Source organism: Chelonoidis abingdonii, chromosome 3 (genome assembly GCF_003597395.2).
Source record: "Chelonoidis abingdonii isolate Lonesome George chromosome 3, CheloAbing_2.0, whole genome shotgun sequence".
Classification (NCBI taxonomy): Eukaryota; Metazoa; Chordata; order Testudines; family Testudinidae; genus Chelonoidis; species Chelonoidis abingdonii.
Window position 1 is genome coordinate 443,711 of NC_133771.1, and position 15,594 is coordinate 459,304.

At 53.2% G+C, this 15,594-nt stretch overlaps 2 protein-coding genes across 5 annotated transcripts in view; one reads left to right on the forward strand and one right to left on the reverse strand.

Annotated features, from left to right (window-relative positions):
- Positions 1 to 9,226, forward strand: part of FNDC4 (fibronectin type III domain containing 4) — a 36,049-nt gene extending 26,823 nt beyond the window's left edge. For 2 of the 4 annotated variants that reach the window (XM_075063509.1, XM_032775200.2), the window contains 2 exons: positions 4,156 to 4,289; positions 6,462 to 9,226. In XM_075063509.1, the coding sequence (XP_074919610.1) occupies positions 4,156 to 4,289; positions 6,462 to 6,497 (170 nt within the window). In that variant the 3' untranslated portion in view covers positions 6,498 to 9,226. The remainder of the gene's footprint in view (positions 1 to 4,155; positions 4,290 to 6,461) is intronic. The other 2 variants (XR_004373009.2, XR_004373010.2) reach the window with 2 other exon arrangements.
- A 1,731-nt stretch (positions 9,227 to 10,957) lies between these two features.
- The window catches only part of LOC116821789 (low density lipoprotein receptor adapter protein 1-like), a 26,059-nt gene continuing 21,422 nt past the window's right edge, over positions 10,958 to 15,594 (reverse strand). The window contains exons 8-9 of the mRNA XM_075063530.1: positions 12,885 to 12,916; positions 10,958 to 12,588 (exon numbers count right to left, since the gene is read on the reverse strand). Of these exons, the coding sequence (XP_074919631.1) occupies positions 12,437 to 12,588; positions 12,885 to 12,916 (184 nt within the window). The 3' untranslated portion in view covers positions 10,958 to 12,436. The remainder of the gene's footprint in view (positions 12,589 to 12,884; positions 12,917 to 15,594) is intronic.

Genomic DNA, 15,594 nt, shown 5'->3' on the forward strand with positions numbered 1-15,594 from the left:
CGCAGGATGTGCAAGGGGCTGTAGACGTGAAATATCCTGCTGTTAGAAAAGCTTTGACACAGTCCCCAGTGACGTTCTCATTACAACCCAGGGAAATGTGGGCTAGATGAAATTACTCTACAGTAGGTGCAACACCGGTTGAAAGACTGTACTGGAAGAGTCATTGTCAATGGTTCACTCTCATACTGGGCGGGTGTACCCCACAGGTCAGTCCTGGGCCCAGTGTTAGTCAGTAATTTCATTAGTGATTTGTGGAATGGAGTGGAGAGACTGGCAATGCTTATAAAGTTTGTGGATGACACCAAGGGGTTGCAACCACTTTGGAGGACAGGATTAGAATTAAAATTGGCCTTGACAAATTAGAGAATTGGTCTGAAAATAACAAGATGAAATTCAGTAAAGACAAGTGCAAAGTCCGTATGCAGTGTGGCTGTAGCTGTGTCGGACCCAGTAAGTTACAGATACAAGGAGGGTGAAGTAATATCTTTTATTGGATCAATGTCTGTTGGTAAGAGAGACTAACTTTCAAGCTCACACTTGAAACCTGAAGGTGGGACAAGAATAATGAACTTAATCTGCAGCAAGGGCGATTTAGATTAGGTTTTAGAAAAAACTTCCTAACTCAGAGGATAGTTAAGCTTTGGAACAGGCTTCCAGGGGAGATTGTGGAATCCCCATCACGGGAGACTTTTAGGAACAGGTTGAACAAACCCCTGTCAGGGACAGTCTAGGTTCACTTGGTCGTGTCACAGCGCAGAGGGCTGGACTTCGTGAAAGTCAATTGACCCTGATCACAGATAACCAACTGAACCTGAGTTCCCTGCGTGGTGCTGTAGCTAAGAGGACTCTGCTGATCCTTGGATGTATAAGCAAGAGTAAGGTGGTGTTATTTCCTCTTCGCTTTGCATTAGTGGGACCACTGCTAGATACTGTGTCCAGTTCTGGGCCTACCCTTCAAAAAAGATTACGGCCAGTTGGAAAGGGTTCAGAAGAGAGTTACATGAACAGTGTGGGTCTGTGTACACCAGATGTGGGCAAGCTACGGCCTGTGGGCCACATCCGGCCTGCGGGAGCATCCTGCCCGGCCCCTGAGCTCCCAGTCGGGGAGCCTAGTCCCTGGTCCCTCCTCCGCTGTCCCCCCTCACCCGCAACCACACGGGCCGCGCTCTGTCCCACCAGTATCGCTGGGCAGCCTGGGCAGCACACCTGGCTCGGGCCAGGTGTCACAGTTGTGAGCTCCTGCTACTGGTAAGGGGGCGGGAGGTCCTGGGGGGCAGTCAGGGAAAAGGGGGTGGTTGGATGAGGCAGAGGTTCTAGGGGGGCAATCAGGGGATGGGGAACAGGGAGGGTTGGGAGTGGAAGTCCCAGGGGGCCTGTTGGGGGCAGGGATTGTGTATAGGGTTTGGAGGAGCGTTGGGACAGGGAGGGACGGTCAGGGACAAGGGCAGGGGGGGTTGGGTGGGTGAGGTTCTGAGGGGGCGGGAAGTAGGAGTCCCGGGGGCCTGTCAGGGGCGGGGAAGTGGATAGGGGTTGGAAGGGCAGTCAGGGGACAGGAGCGGGACGCGTTGGATAAGGGGTGGGATCCTGGGGGAGTTATGGGTGGGGGGTCCTGGAGGGAGTGATCAGGGGACAAGGAGCAGAGGGCAGTTGGATAGAGGGCGGGAGTCCCGGGGGGGCTGTCAGGGGGTGGAGGTGTGTGGATAGGGGTCAGGGCAGTCAAGTGACAGAGAACAGAGGAGTTGGAGAGCGGGTGGGGGTCCCAGGAAGGGGCGGTCAGGGGACAACGAGCAGGGGGGATTGGATGGGTGGGGGGTTCTGAGGGTGGAAAGTGGGAGGGGGTGGGTAGGGGGCAGGAGCCAGGCTGTTTGGGGAGGCACAGCCTTCCTTACCCAGCCCTCCAGACAGTTGTGCAACCTCGATGTGGCCCTCGGACCAAAAAGTTTGCCCACCACTGGTGTACACTGCAGCTGGGCGCGAGCCTCGCAGCCCGAGTACGCAGACACATGCTTGGGGCTGGAGCAATGCTAACAATGCAGTGTGGCCAGTGCAGCAGCAGGAGAGATTCCGGCTGGACACCAGAGCTCAGAACCAGGGCTTGGGTGGGCTTAGAGGTTAAGAGGGAGAGGGCTCTTTGGGGCAGCCTATACAGGCAACATGAGATTCCCAGATTCCAAGGCCAGAAGGGACTCTCATGAGCATCCAGTCCAGGGGTCCCAAACATGGTGCCCATGGGTGCCATGGCACCTGCCAGGGCGTCTCAGTGTGCCCATGTGCTGGCCAGCAGACGAGCATCCGCCAAAATGCTGCTGACAAGCTGGATCATCCAAATGCCGCTGATTTTCAGCGGTATTTCGGCAGTGACGCCTAATGATGTTGCCACTTGGCAGAATTTTGGCAGATGCTCGTCCGCCGCCACAGTCCTCCTTGACTCATTGCCTGGCACCCACCAGATGAACAAGGTTGGGGACCACTGGCCTAGTCTGACCTGCATAACACAAGATAGAGAACCTGCCCAGTAATTTCTGCAGCCAGCCCATTACTTCCTGTGGAGCTATTGCAGAGCTATTAGAAGCACACCCTGTCTTAATGGCAATTGGCATTTTCAGGGGTGTGAGGTCTAATGGGGGCAGGGTAGGGGGCTGCACTAGAGCTAGGCAAAAGTCTTAATCAAAATAGGTTTTTGATGGCAGAGGCTTTATGAAGGGAAACCAAACCTTTGTGAACAATGTGTTTCTTTCTACAATTTTAGATTTTTTGATTAAATGAGATTTTGTTGCGATTTTTTTTTTCTCTTTCCTCTGCACATGGTGTTGATGAGACTGATACTGGATACTGCAGCCAGTCCGGGTGTTCACATTTTAAACAGGATGTTGAAAAATCGGAGAACGTGCAGAAAATAGCCACCAAATTATTCAAAGGCTGGAGAAAATGAGTGAGAGACTTAAAGGGCCCAATCTGTTTAGTTATGAAAAAGAAGATTACAAGGTTAATTGTCTAATTACCTGGGTAGGGAGCAAACCCCCAGTACTAATGGGCTCTTTGGTCTACCAGTAAAAGGCAAATAAGAACCAATGAAGCCAGACAAATTCAAAGGAGAAATTAAGCACAAATGTTTAACAGTGAGGGCGATGAATCGCTGGGACAAACTCTCAAGGAAGTGGTGGAGTCTCATCTCTTGATGTCTTAAAATCAAGCCATGCTGCCTTTCTGAAAAATGCTTTAGGGGGGAGTTGTGGGAAGGGGTATGGTGTTGGGGAAGTTCTGGGGAAGGGGCAGTGTTGGGGTACTTCCAGGGGCGTGGTGTTGGAGACAGTGAGTTGCAGGAAGGGCATGGTGTTGGGGGATGGTGTTGTTGGAAGAAGGTGGTATTTGGGATGGTGTTGTGGGCAGGGAGTGGAGTTGGGGGTGTTGCGGGGAAGAGGTGTTGTGGGGAAAGGTGGGGTGCTGGTGGTGTTGCAGGGAGGTATGGTGTTGTGGGGTGGGGGGGTGTTGGGAGATGTGGGGAAGGGTGGTGGCATTGTTGGAAGAAGGTGGTATTTGGGGCAATGTGGGAGATGTGGAAAGGGTGGTGTTGGAGGAGATGTGGGAAATGGGTGTTGTGGGGTGGGGGTGGTGTTGGGGGAGATACAGGGAAGAGGTGTTGTAGAGAAAGATGGGGCATTGTGGGGAAGAGGAGCTGTGAGGAGGGGTGGTGATGGGGGAGTTGTGGGAAGGGGTAGTGTTCGGGGGATGGAGACAGGGTACTTCCAGGGGGGTGGTGTTGGAGACAGTGAGTTGCAGGAAGGGCAGTGTTGGGGGATGGCGGTGTTGGAAGAAGGTGGTATTTAGGGTGATGTGGGCAGGGGTTTGTGTTGGGGGGTGTTTTGGGGTGGGGGTGGTGTTGGGGAAGATGTAGGGAAGAGGTGTTGTGAGGAAAGGTGGGCTGCTTGGGGTGTTGTGGGGAAGGGGAGTTGTGAGGAGGGGTGGTGTTGGGGGGGATAGTGTCGGGGTACTTCTGGGGTGGGGGGTTGGAGACAGTGAGTTGCAGGAAGGGCACGGTGTTGGGGGATGGCGGTGTTGGAAGAAAGTGGTATTTGGGTTGGTGTTGTGGGCAGGGGGTGGTTTGAGCACAGTGTTGGGGACACCCCCTCAAACCATGGCTGTCTCTCCCTGCAGCAGTGATCGCGCTCTTCTGCAGACAGTATGACATTATCAAGGACAATGACTCCAACAACAACAAGGAAAAGACCAAGCCGTCCTCAGAGCACAGCACGCTGGAGCGACCCACGGGGGGGCTACTGTACAGTAAGGTAACGGGGGGAGCAGGTTACTAGGGGTAGGGCCTGGATGTGTGAGGCACTGGGGGGTGGGGACTGGGTGTGTGAGGCACTGGGGGATGGGGTGTGTGTATGAAGCACTGGGGGTGGGGATGGGGTGTGTGTGTGTGAGGCACTGGGGGATGGGATGTGTGTATGAAGCACTGGGGGTGGGGATGGGATGTGTGTGTGTGTGTGTGTGTGTGTGTGAAGCACTGGGGGATGGGGTGTGTGTATGAAGCACTGGGGGTGGGGATGGGGGATGGGATCTGGTGAGCAAGGCACTGGGGTATGGGGACTGGATGTATGAGGCACTGGGGGTGGTCATGTGGTAAGAGACCTCAGATTTCTTAAGACAAGAAGCAGTTTGGGGCAGGGACTGTTTCTTAGTGTAGTCATGGGCAGCAGCCAGTGGAAGGGAGCCCCTACCTCCATGGCACTCTAGACTGTTTTCAATGGTAGCAGACAGGGCCTGCTCCAGGCACCAGTGAAGGAAGCAGATGCTTGGGGCGGCCAATACAAAGGGGCGGCACATTCAGGTCTTCGGCAGCAATTCAGCAGCGAGTCCCTCAGTTCTTCCCTTCCTTTTTGAGCTGCCATTGAAGAGGAAGAGAGGGAGCGAAGGACCAGCCACTGAAGTGCCGCTGATGGGCTTTATCTTTTTTTTTTTTTTCTTCCCCCTGCTTCACTGCTTGCGGCAGCAAAAAAAGCTGTCACCGCCCTTGATAGTAGATGACAGAACAAGGAGTAATGGTCTCAAGTTGCTGTGGGGGAGGTCTAGGTTGGATATCAGGAAACACTATTTCACTAGGAGGACGGTGAAGCACTGGAATGGGTTACCTAGGGAGGTGGTGGAATCTCCTTCCTTAGAGGTTTTTAAGGTCAGGCTTGACAAAGCCCTGGCTGGGATCATTTAGTTGGGGTTGGTCCTGCTTTGAACAGAGGGTTGGACTAGATACCTCCTGAGGTCCCTTCCAACCCTGATATTCTGTGATTCTAGGGGGTGATAATCGCCACCTCCAGCCACAAACACGCTGCCTGCTCCCTCAGATACTCATTCTTCTTTGAGTACAAGGCCAGAAGGGACCACTTGTGATCATCTAGTCAGACCTCGTGTATGACACAGTTCGTACGATCCCATATCAGCTTATCAATCCCAAGAGACTAATGGATATCAGGTTGACTGACCTATTCACACGATCCTGCTTGCTTTTTTTGAATATTGGTGCAACACTAGGGCTCTTCCAGTCATTTGGCATTTCTCTAGTGGTCCAAGAGTTATTAACAATGAACAGCAGCAGCCAGAGATCCTCAGCCAACTCTTTTTTACTCTTTGGTGACAGTTCTCACAGCCTGCTGATTTTAAAATGTTTATCCCTAATAGATGCTGTTTAATATTCTCCCTGGTTACTAATAGCCTGGAAATAACTTCATCCCCATGTGTTACAAGTAGTTGTCATCTGCTTATCTCAGGGTTTCATACGGCTGCCCATCACCGCGTATCTGAGCATCTTCCACTTGAAACTCCCAGAAATCGCCCAGTCCCTAGAGACTGGGGTGGCTGGCTCATCTCTCATTTTGGGGCAAAATCTCCGTTTGGGGAGGGATTGGGTTTTTTTTTTCCTACTGTTATTTTCTCTGTATTGGTCAGTTGGGTTTCTTAGGGGCACGGGGAGGGAGGCAGTGCCAGTGGGTTGGGTTTATTGGGGAGGGAAGGGGGCAGTGCCAGTCAGGGGCAGAAGGGAATGGTGGCAGTGAGTTGGGTGGGGGAGGGCGTGCAATGATGTTTATCTGCATTTCTTGCAGGGAGTCAGTTCACCAGGAAGTGCTTTAGTCTCTATTGAATCTCAAGTTTTATAAAGAAACCTCAAGCAGAGGCTAAAGCCAGAGCACAGCACCTGGCCATGGAAGGTGGGGTGTGCACTGCTGCTCCACCCGCAGCTGGGGTGCACCACCACTGCTTGGCCCCGGGGGAGGATGCTGTCACTGGACCATGGGAGAGGGGAGCACACCCTTCACTTGGCACATCAGTGGAATGCTCAGAAGGGCTCAGTACCCACAACTGGGACCAGATCTCCAAAAGAGCTCAGCACAGTGGATCCCTGTGGTGCAGAGCGTGCTGAACCCAGAGGGAATCTGGTCTTAATACTGATTTTTCTCTTGTAGAAAAAGTCTCTGTCTGTCAATATCATTGAGGTGTGAGTACAGTCCAGTTCTGGATTTGGGAATGCTGCCAGACCCGAGGAAGATCATGGGATAAAAGGACAACAGCAGGCTGCCAGCCTGCAGCCCTCAGAATGCAAAGAATTGTTTATCAGAAATTATGCTTCTTCCAAGGCCTTCTCCCCTCAAGGGGATCTGCATGGAGACCGTTTGGATGATGCATGCAGAACTCAGCCTCACACCCATCATATAACCACCCACGGGCCACTCAGGAGTCCATCGGGGGCCTGGAACAGCACCAAAAGAACAAACAGCAATATTCAGATTTCAAGGGATGGGGGAGCCTCCTGCTGATGCAGGAATAATGTCGTGGAAGTGGGATCTCATGGCCCTGTCACCCAGCAACTGTTAGGTAAATGGCAGTGTGTCCTCATGTTTATGCTGTTACAGCCCTAGGTATGGCCAGACCTAAGCCAGGGTGCAGACATAGCTCCAGTTACCTAGGAGGAATCTAACTCTCATCCAGCATGCCTGGAGACTCAGAAGGATTTTCTGTTTGTTTACAGTCCCAGAGAAGTGCCCACTTTCCAGTCCCCTAATCCTGCAAGCCCAGACTGTGGGGTTCACAGAGGTGAAGCAGGTGCTAGCTCAGGAAGGGCTGGCAAGAGAACTGATCGGAGCTGGAGAGGTTTCCTCAGCATTCCCCAAAGTTTGGAGTCTGAATTGGAGGACGGCCTCATGCGCCCTGCAGATGTGACCAGAGATGGAATCCCAGCTCAAGGAGGCAGGAAGTTGCCTGGGTCACTGAGCTGACTTCAGCTGCTGGCAGTTCAATGAGCTTCCATCCCTTCCCTTAGTGTGAGTGAGGCCACCCCAGGGAGGTGAGGCCCTCAGACCAGGAAGTGCCAACACTGCCTCATGCTGTGCCCGACAAACAGCGAAGCAGGGCCTTGCTGCAGAGACAGCGGGATGCAGGGGAGAGTTCTCGCTATCACATCTCACGCCTGCCCAGTTCGCAGGGTAGCAGGGATGTACTCAGTGCCCATAAAAATATATCCCCTGCTAACGGCATTGCCTGGGAGGTCTCCAGGTCATGGTTCAGCTCTGGGTGTGGGAGGGAAATCTACCATATGCAGCTCTGAGTCCTCTCCTCCTCTGGCTCCTGCGGAGGCTTCCAGCATGCTGAAGCTCTGTTCCAGCAGCCCTGGTGCAGGCCACATGGAGCCACAGTCTGGACCACTGGGAAACATCCCCAGGCCACAGAGTAATGTCTGTGGTGGGGGAAAGAATATCATGCTGAATCTCCATGCCGCTGGGGGCAAAGGCCACAATGCAAACTGTCTGTGGCCCATATGCCTCTGCCCATCAGGCAGAGGCCTCAGCTCAGGGTTCTGCCTGAGCCCCCTCTCTGCCAAGGCCTCGCCATAGGGCCTGCCCCAGCTCTATCCTACTGCTCTTGCCTGTTTTTAAGCCTGGCATTGAAGGCCTCACAGCAGGCCCTGCCCCAATCGCAGTATAGTTTTATGTTGGGTCTCTATGGCTTGTGTGAGGGGATAGTTCCTTTACACGCCAGTGCATGGCCTAGAAGGGATTGGTCTCCAGCCATAGGGAGATATTGCTGCTGGAGAGAGGCTATCCCAGGGCTTCCCAGACACAGCACCTGCTCTATGGAGGAGGCAGTGGTGTCAAGAGTCTGTGCAGGGAGCCATTCCCCCTAGGAAATGTGCTACTCCAGCCCACCCTCGTCACATCATCAGCCCTGAACCTGGGCAGAATTCTCCCTCCCTACCCATGGCTGGCATGGCAACCTTTTGCAGCTTCCTGTGCCCTCCAATGACTGCCTCGGACACTGCCATGGCAGTTTCCAGCAATGCACTCCTGGGGTGGGTAGCAGGCCATCTGGGATCCAGGGGTTAAATACATCTGCCAACAGGGGCCTAGTGGGCAGGATTCTAAGTTCTATAGTGTCCATTATGTCACAACCCCACCCGAGTGCTCACAAACCCAGGCTTAGCAGGTCTTTATAGCTTGAATCCTTGCCTGTGCCCCAGTGTCACATAGGGGAGACACTTCCAGTCCAGTGGGGTTATAGTCCCCCACGGCTCAGTGGCTGCAGCTGTTACTCCTTCCCCCCAAAGCGGGCAGCATCCCCTGGCCCAGGTTCCCATGGGAGTGTGGTGCTTATTCCCCTAGGACCTTCTCCTGGAAAGGAGCTGACCCAAGCAACTCAGAAACACCAATGAAAGCCACCAAGTTCTTGTACTATATGGACAAAACAGTTTGTCCAGCAGAGTGTCTGCACTGCTCACTGCCCATCAGCCAGGGAGGGATTCATGGCAGAGGAGTACCCAGGAGTGATTAAAGCTGAACACCTGTTAGCACCCAAACCCCAGGGTCTATGTGGCATCACCGTGGACTGAATTTCTGTCATTTGGAACCAGCATTGCTCCTAGCCAAATGGCGGAGGCCAAGCTAACCCCAGCCCCTCTCCCCCACATGTACCTTCCTCCATCAGAAGAGAAAAGAACGGGCCTCCACTGGAGGAATGACAGGTTTGTAGCCTGCTCCCCCGGGGCAGGATGCTGTCTGTGCAGCCCCAGGATTGATGAGAATCACAGGATCCAGCGTCTTCCAGGAACTTAATCTTCAAGCAAAGCAATTTCAGACTCTTCCCTCCAGGTGCTGCTCAGCTCCTGCCATGGGAATACCAGGGGCAGGGCAAGTGACTCCCTGCAGCAGGATCTTTTCAATAAAAGTCTCTGGCTCAAGGGCAGAAGGGTCACTGTGGTGGCTACTCCTGTGTGTGTACAGGGCTTGAGAGCCAGCTGCTAAGGCTGAGGGACAGACCCACTAGCACAGGCTGGGATGCTGCTGGAGGGCTGAGAAGGGGGAACAGAGGAGACAGATTTTGATGCAGGGCAGTAACTATGGCAAAATGGGGGACAGCAGGGGTTGTGTTGGAGCTGAGGGATGAGAGTCCCATTGGCTCTGCTCCTGGGTTTTTCTTCAGCTCCCCAGTTGCTGGCTCCTGAAAGAAGAAAGACCTCCCCTGCCCCAGGAGCTAGGGAGCCTCATGCTCCCACCAGCCACCTTCGGCACAGACCTGTTCCTGGGGGCAGGGCAGTTCCAGAGACAGTATACTTCTCCCCTTGGGGAGCAGGCCCTCCATCATCTGTCCATGCCCACCAAGGAGATGGCCTCTCTGCTTCTCTCCACACAACATGGGCAGTGACCAGGACTGCTGCCTGGGGGTCTCTGTTGATGGCTGGAGCCCAGTGACAATGCTGTTCCTGGCTGAGTCACATATAGAGAGGGGATCTCTCTTACCCCCCACCCCCTGTTGCATGCACGGTCACTCACATGCATGCACAAGAAGCTGGCAGCCCACTCTCTGCTGTTCTGTGTTATTTGCCAGATCAAAGGGTGCTGGTGATTCCTAGCTAGCATAGCACTTGCTATCCCATCCTATTCCCTTGCACAGGATATCCCTACTGGAAGCTGCTGCCAGATTTGTACCAGGAGTCCCTATTGGGGAAGGTGATTCACCCATGGCCCCCCTTCCCCTAATAGTCCCACTGCTCTACAGGGCCTTGTAGTGGGAGAATTAGCCCTCCATCTTTGCAGCTCCATGGCACTGGTTGGGGCTGCCAGACCACCTGCACTAGGTAGAACAGTTTGACAGAGAAATGGGGCTGGTGGTTAAAGAGGGAACAGCAAAGGCCTCGTTCACTCCCAGGATGGAGTTTCAGAAATGGCTGCAAGAGACACAAGATGCAGGATCCAGAGCACAAAGAAGTGAAACCTGCGCAGGCTGTTCTCCTGGGCCAGGGGCACGGCTGCCCCCATCTGGGTGTTGGGAAGGGAATGCTGAAGGAGACACCAGGTGGCAGAGGGGATGGAAGGGCTTAGGATCTCCTGCTGGGACAAAGAGGCATGCACACCAGGTTATACCAAGTGCAAGCAGAGGGAGGGGGCATTAGCCAGTGTTCCTAAAGGGACCTCACTTAACGAGACAAGTGTAGGGGTGGACTGTGGACATCCCACTGCCCCCAGAAGCCCCTGCTGGTAGGGATCACTTGCTCCCATGCTATCTGGGACTAGGCAGTTTGATCCAGGCTTATGGCCTTTGCTTTCACAGTCATGGAGCTGGGGTGGATAGATCACACAGAAGAGGTATGGGGACCTGCCACTCCTTAGCATCACCTCAGAGAGCTGGTGCCTAGTGGTATGGTTGAGGGCAGGGACTTTCTGCTGCTTTATTCTCCTTGATTGTCTTCATCCCAGGGTGACGTGTCATAGTCTACTGAAGGTATCACCATCCCTCAGGCAGCAAGGGAGAGAGCTTCCTGACAAGGGGCAGGGCTGAAGTTTTAAAAACCAAACCAAGCGGGTAGCAAGGGCCACGAAGAGCCACTGGCCTGCTTCCTCAGTAACCTTTCTCCTCTCAAACTCAGAGGGACCTGGGAAATCTATGCCAGAGTCCACAAGGGCAGAGTCAATTTTACAATGTTAAAAAACTCATTTTATCGCACTCTACCAAGGTGGCATTTTCATTTAAAAACCAGTTATTTCACCACATGACAGTGAGAGGCTGTAGTAAAGGGTGTGGGGGGTGCAGGTGTCAGATCTGTGGGGACCTCCATTCCACAGACACAAGGGGAGCAAGGAGACCCCATGGTTTTGTGCCTTCTCTGGGCTACAAGCAATGGGTTCTCTGGGACTACCAGCAAAGGGGTGCGACACCTACATAGGAGAGAATAACCCCCTTCCTCCACTGACTGAATCTGTGGGCAGCATCCTCTGGCCTGGCTAGGTTAGATCAAATGCTCAGCATGCTCCCTCCTGGCCTTAAATCTAGGACTCCCCAAAGAAGCAGGAATCTGCTGACCCTTATCCCAAGGAGAGAGGCAGTAAGGACAGAGGGCTTGCAGGGGGCATCATCCACACAGTCCTTCAGTTCACACTTCCATGCTTCAGCTACAGGGATGGGAAAGACCGGAGCTATGGGTCTCTTCTACACAGAGCAAACAGCAAACAAGAAAATGTGTGAGCCAGAGAAAACTGAACAATGCTCTGGTCTCAGCTAAGCGTGCGCTCTCAGGCACACTAACAGCAGTGAGCCCCACCACACACACAGTATGCCTGGGAGCGCATGCCCAGCTAACAGTGGGGAGCACCCATGTGCATGGGGCAGTCATGTTCAGGAACACAACATGGAACACAACTGCCCTGCACATGCCAGGTGCCGAGTGGTGCTCAGCACAGTTTGCTGGCTAACGCATTTTCTAGCATGCTGCATTTACCCAACATGGATGAGGCCAAAAACCTGACACAGCTGTGCCCCGGAACCAGACAGCAGAGGAGGGAAAGGCCTGAGGTGCTAGCCCAGTCAGCAGCACACTTGGTCACGGGGTTGAGCCCAGCCAGTGCAATAGGGAGCACAAGGAGCTGTTCTGGGGCCCACAGGTCTGGGTAGCCCCATCCCACCAGTTCCAGTTGACCATTACTGGCACCCTCCATGGATAGGCTGAAGAGTAGGCAGGCCATGGATGCTGCACTCCCTTTCAACCTCTAGAGGAAGTACCTGCAGGGCTGGGTGGTGGCACAGAGCAGACCAGTGGGTGTGGGAAGCCAGCCCTGCCACTGTCTGGGCTGAGCCTAATTGGGGAAAGTCCAGAGGTTGTTGGCAGGGCAGCTTCACTAGTACCAGCAAAAATGAACATACAAGAGAGTCAAGGAAACCTGCCTGGCCATGTCCCAGGAGCAAAGCAGGGCGAGCTGCCAGTTAGTCCAAAGGCACAGGGCAGAGAGGAGAGCAATGCCTCAGGCACAATGTGGGGAAAAGATGCTGCCTGGTCCATGTTCCACCTGCCGACTGGTCTGAGCCTCAGGCACAGAGAGGATTCTGACTGGTTAACCCATTACGGTGATATATAAACACTGGAAGACTGACAAAGCCTCATTAACCTGTGGAAACCTTAAAGGAAGGTCCCTTGCGGCAGGTGGGTGCTTGGCCTCCAGTGCCCCCATCCCATTTCATCCTGCTGTGTTGGGGGCACTCCAGGTGGGGCCCAGCTCTGCGGTAAGCGCATGATGGACGAGCTGCCTCCTTGTGTGGGAGACACAAAGTCTGAAACACAAAAGGGCATGAGCCCCAGAACTGTGAGAGGATGGCTGGGGGGATGGGGCCGAGGGAGGAGACGGGGTGAGGGGAGGGCATGAGCCCTAGAGCTGTGAGAGGATGGCTGGGGGGATGGGCCCAAGGGAGGAGACAGGGTGAGGGAAGAGCAGGCAGGACTTACAGGACCCTTCTGGGTTAAGCCTATGAGTACCCGCTGCTGGCAAGGCCCACCACACTGCACCCCGGAGCATGTCTCTACAGGGAATCCTTGGGTGGGAGAAGAAATACGACAGAAAGCCCTTTACCTCTTGTGTCTTGAGTGCCCTCCTCAGTGCAGCTTGGAACAAAGAAGAAAGCATACATTACACCCTTCTGTGAAACAGGACTGTGGTGGCATCTGGCCATCAATGCCATGTGCACAACAGATACACATGTCCGTATACCCACGAGGAGCCCCATGCACTCGCCAGGGAAGATCAGACAAAAAGGCGACATGTTGTTCACTGCAGCTGATCTGCCTGTGCTGTGACCCCATCAGATTCCACTAACTGAGCTGGCTCAGCAGCAGCACTAGAGAACCCAGTCCACAAGAACCACCACACTGGGTCAGCCCAAAGGTCCATCTAGCCAGTATCCTGCCTCCCAACAGTGGCCAATGCCAGGTGCCCCAGAGGGAATGAATAGAACAGGCAGTCACTGAATGATTCATCCCTTGTCATCCAGTCCCAGCTTCTGGCAATCAAAGCCCAGGGACACCCAAAGCATGGTGCTGCATCTCTGACATCTTGGCTATTAGCCATTGATGAACCTATCCTCCATGAACTCATCTATTTGAAACCCATTATAGTTTTGGCCTTCACAACATCCCCTGCCAACAAGTTCCACGGATTGACTCTGCACTGTGTGAAGAAAAACTGCCTTTTGTTTGTTTTAAACCTGCTGCCTATTAATTTCATTAGGTGACCCCTGGTTCTTGTGTTATGTGAAGGAGTAAATAACACTTCCTTGTTCAATTTCTCCACACCAGTCATGATTTTATAGACCTTTATCATATCCCTCTTTAGCCGTCTCTTTTCCAAACTGAAAAGTCCCAGTCTTTTTACTCTCTCCTCCAGGGAAAGCAGGGATCCTATGAGGCACTGCACTACCTCATGGTCACAATTTATCAAGGTTTGTGACGGATTCTTCATCAATGGTCATTTCTAAATCAGGAAATTATTATGGGGCAGGTCTCTGGCCTGTGTTATACAGGAGGTAAGACTAGATGATCACAATGGGTCCCTTCTGGCCTTGGGATCTATGACTCACAGACAGACATGGTCTGAAGGATCTCCTTGCACACTGGGCAAGTTATTTCTGTCTCACAGCTCCTCCCCATCTAGTGTCATTAATGTGATATCACCCCCATCCCTTGCAGAGCTTTAATGAAGACTCTATATGAACCCAGACCTCACTGCAATCTCTGGGTCCCCAAATGCACAGACTCTGCTGGGTTAATAACCCTCCAGTCAGGGCTCAGGGCACCGACTGAGCCACGTTCCTGCACAAGACAATCTCAGGCAAGAGTTTTGGAGATATGGTATCAAAGGCTTCCCCAAATTCCAAGGAGTGCCCTCTTCCCCACCTTCAGGGTGCCCCTATCTGCAGGTCTCCCCGCCACTCCAGCATGGCTCGCTGACTCTGCACATTCTGTGACTAAATTAAACAATCGAACAATGTGGCCTGTTGAGATCTGTTCTTTACAAGCTCCCGCCCTGCTCTGGCTGCTCCGGCTTTCACTCCCTTTAGCTTTCCCACTACCCAGAGTGCAGAGAATTCTGCTGCCCTGCCCGAAGAGGGACTCTCTTACTCCACAGCATCCTGCGCCAAAAACATAAACATTCTGTGCATAATATTTTAAAATTCTGCAAATGTGGAGGCTCCAGCCTGGCAGTGGGGAGCCCCGGCCACTGGCTGCACAGAGGCGGGAGATCACTCTGCAGCTCCCCCCAGGACACAGACTCAGTGGTGAGGCTGCATCCAACCCTGACAAAGCGCAAGGACCCAGCCTGCCCCAGAAACACCCCAGGACGCTGCCCCTCCATGCCAGGTGTGGGCAGGCAGGCTCAACACGGCAGGACACAAGTGTGGAGGGGCTTAGTATGGGGGGATCCAGGTGTGGGTTGAGAGGCTTCTATGTGGGGCAATCTAGGTGCGGACAGCTCAGTGGGCGATCTGGATGCAGGGGGGGATCTGGATGGACGGCGGCTTGTTAGGGAGTTCTGGGTGCACTGGTAATGGAACTCTGCAGGAGGTCCAGGTGAAGGTGGTTAGGGCTCAGTGGGTGGGGTCTGAGTGTGGGGAGAATAGAGTCATAGACTTCAAGGTCAGAAGGGACCAATATGATCGTCTAGTCTGACCTCCTTCACAACGCAGATCACAGAATCTCACCCATCCACTCCTGCCACAAACCCCTAACCTATGTCTAAGCCACTGTAGTACTCAAATCATGGTTTAAAGACTTCAAGGGTCAGAGAATCCTCCAGCAAGCGACCCGTGCCCCATGCTGCAGAGGAAGGTGAAAAACCCCCAGAGTCTTTGCCAGTCTGCCCTGGAGGAAAATTCCTTCCAGACCCCATATATGGTGATCAGCTAAACCCTGAGCATGTGGCCAAGACTCAAGATATTTGGTGTTATCTCCATTGATTCCTCCCCTCTTCCTATAGAACTAGCTGCTCTTCTCTTCTTGCTCTCTCACCTTCAGTGACCACCTTCATTTTCCAACTCCATAAACCTGAGCTCTATTTCTTCTTCACTAGCCCGTCTTTTCCTCTGCCTGGTTCTCTTAGGCCAGGTCTACACTGCGACTTTAAATCGGTTTAATGGCCGATATACCGATTTAACGCTGTACCCGTTCACATGACGTCGTCATTAATATCAAGTTAAACGGCTCCTTAAATCGATTTTGGAACTCCTCCCAGACGAGAGGAGTAGCGCTAAATTTGAAAGTGATAACTCGGATTAGGGTTCGTGTGG